The 3,035-nt window shown below is 44.4% G+C and overlaps 1 protein-coding gene across 1 annotated transcript; it reads right to left on the bottom strand.

The window, feature by feature from the left end:
- Positions 1-604: 604 nt before the first annotated feature.
- LOC133080409 (methylsterol monooxygenase 1-like) lies at positions 605-1,209 on the bottom strand. Its single transcript, XM_061176306.1, has one exon. The coding sequence runs from the start codon at positions 1,091-1,093 to the stop codon at positions 605-607; it is 489 nt and encodes a 162-aa protein (XP_061032289.1). The 5' UTR covers positions 1,094-1,209.
- Between the last annotated feature and the right edge of the window lie 1,826 nt (positions 1,210-3,035).

Raw genomic sequence — 3,035 nt, 5'->3', positions numbered from 1 at the left:
TAACCTGAAAACCTTTAGACTAAAATAGTCTTTCATCAATTCAGAAATGCCTTAATTTATAGATAAGAGTAGTACATTGCAATCAAAAATGACTTCTCAAAGAAAGAGAATGACCCCAAACTGGTCAGCTCCAGATAAGAGTAGAAATTCCCGGTGCTGGCTATTTCAGAGTCAGGATTCACTCACACTATACAGGTTGGTGTGGTTCAACCCATGGCATTTGATCTTTAAGCAAATTCCAAAAAAGTGTTTAAAGTTCAATACTACTAAGAGTTCTTGAAATGGCCACTATATATTTAGAAGGTTTGAAGACCAATTTCAGCTTCAGGCTTATGGTACAACTTGGGGAAAAGACATACATTAATATTCCTTCCATTACTTAAATCCTTTTTGTAAGGTTAGCAACATGGCCTTTAAAGCTTCCTCAGGGAAACTGTACTTAAACATATAAAAGTTCCCACTAGGGAGATAATTAAAAGTTGTTAATGTTCTTTTTATCACTTAGCAACCAAGACACATGTTTATTTCCACTCCCCAGAAGCAATGTTAGCTACTAGCTTCAATTCAGGAAATGTGTAACTTCAGGAAGGTTTATGTGAGATGTTTATTCAGTCTTTTTCTCAACCTTCTTCACCTTCTCATTGTAGGCAATAAATTGAGAGTCTGTTCCAAAAAGTCTATCCCACCATGTAAATGTCGAAGCATAGTTTCCAATGAAGTTCACGTGGTGGAAATCGTGATGCTGAGAACCAGCATAGAAAGGAATGAGATTTAAAGGGTTGAGAGGAATGTCGTAACCACTATGGACATCAACAGTTTCTGTCAAATGAACGGTCACCCAGGCCCAAAGGAGAATAACAGGATCACATAAAAGCATGATTCCAATGATATATCCAGTTCCAAGAATTAGGGTTTCCAGAGGATGTGCACATTCAGCTTCCATTCCAAATGGAGCCTGAAACTCATGACAAATTTTATGAATATGCTTATGTATTCTTTTGTGGTTTAAGAGCCTATGCAGGAAATAGTGCCAGGTATCCGCAATCACTGCACAGCCAAAGCATCTTGCCAAAAGCATGTACCATCGTGGCATTGTTTCCCAATCATAAGGAATATTGAAATACTCTGTAAAATAATAGGTTCCACAAATCAAAGAAGCTGGATACAAAAGTGATTAAAGAGAAGTACTTTAAAATATTTCCATTGATTTTCCCATGTTTCTGGTTTATCCTTTTGAATTTTGTACTTTTTCATGTAAGGTATAAATTGAAACAAAAATCCAGGTAAACAGAGCAAGTAATAAAGGACCTCATGAACTATGAGGGATCCCCATGTTGCAATCTGGAACTTTGTATAATTATTCAACATATAGTTCCAAGCATTTTAAAATGGTTCCTGCAGAGGATTCTCAGGTAAAATTGAATCTACATATCCCACAGCCAGGGATGCTGATACTTTCTTTTGTTGCCATTCTTCAAATCTCAGCAGACAGCCTTATAATTCTGCACGCTGCTGGGTCTGTGGCCGCCGCCTCCGGAGCTTCGGTAGGCACCCCTGTCTTCACTTCTTGAGCTTAGTTCTGTTGTCACTGACAGCACCAGGCAGCCCTTTGCATACAGCACCCCTGGAGCCACATGTGGCCAAAGCGTGTGGCATTCATGGCAACACCCATGTGTCTGTTCTTCAAATTCAATTCCTTTCCCTCCTGGGCACATAGTAAGACTACATTTCCCAGTCTCCCCTGCAGTCAGACAGAATCATGGGCTGAGTTCTGGCCAATGGAATGTGGCTGAAGAAATGTAAACCATGCCATGTCCTGGTCTGACCTCTGAAAACTCCACCTTGGCTCACTCTCTTCCCCTGTCCGGTGGCCGGATGTGGAGGACCCAGGGGAGGATGGCAAGGCCCTTACCACAGTGGGCTGTCAGGGGCTTGAGTTCCTGAAGAACTATGAGGAGAAGAGCCTATGCCCATTGCACCTGTGTGAGAAAGACATCTTTAGATGTGAAGCCATGGAAACACTGGAGTGGGTTACGCAGGTGACAGCCCGAGTAACAGTGTCTGACCCCAGATGAGAAGTCAGGGGGTCTGAATTCTTTAAGATTTTTTTTTTTGGCCATGCCACGTGGCTTATGGGATCTTAGTTCCCCCACCAGGGATTGAACCCGGGCCCTTGGCAGTGAAAGCACTGAGTCCTAACCACTGGACCACCAGGGAATTCCCAAATTCTTTAAGATTTTTTAGTGTGGGAGTTACAGCTTTAGTCTCTGGAGCTGGACACCCAATTTCTCCCATAGATGGACCACGTGACTCTGGGAAAATTGATTAATGTTTCTGAGCCTCAGTTTCCTCACTTGTAAATGTATGTGCATCACAGGGTGTTTGGAAGGTATGTACAGTGATGGGCACACTAGGTTTGTTGGCCCTGCTGGACTGTGAGGGATCCTCCAAGGCAGGGATGGCTTTTGATTCATCTCTCTGGGTCCCTGCTGGGCCTGGCACAGTGTCCAATGTCCAATGGCCCCTGCCCAGGTGGCTCCTTGTCTGGAGAGGACTCAGAGCTCTCAGCTGTACCCTAAGGCAGTCTGGGATGTGCCATAGAGGAGAGGTACCAGCAAAGTGCTGTCCGGGGGAGATTAATTCGGCCTGGGTTTCAGTCTGAGGACTTCATGGAGGAGGTGGCATTTCATCAAACCCTTGAAGGAGAAAGGGTGGCATTTGTATCACAGATGTCGACCACGCTTGCTCTAGGTTAAGCAAAGTTCCCATGAGTTAAATCCTGAGGTAGAAAGAGCTGGACATGCTTGGCTGGAACAGGCTCCCACTAACAGTTTCAAGGCCTGGGGGGAAGATTTCAAAAGGAGGCAGTGGTAGGCAGAATTCTGAAGATGCCCCCATCCTAAGACCCCATCCTCTGGTTACTCAATCAAAAACAAATCTAGGGGGACTTCCCTGGTGGCGCAGTGGTTAAGAATCCACCTGCCAATGCAGGGGACACGGGTTCTAGCCCTGGTCCAGGAAGATCCCACATGCCC

The sequence above is a fragment of the Eubalaena glacialis genome, chromosome 19 (genome assembly GCF_028564815.1).
Source record: "Eubalaena glacialis isolate mEubGla1 chromosome 19, mEubGla1.1.hap2.+ XY, whole genome shotgun sequence".
Taxonomy (NCBI): domain Eukaryota; kingdom Metazoa; phylum Chordata; class Mammalia; order Artiodactyla; family Balaenidae; genus Eubalaena; species Eubalaena glacialis.
This window is presented reverse-complemented; position numbering and strand designations above follow the sequence as displayed.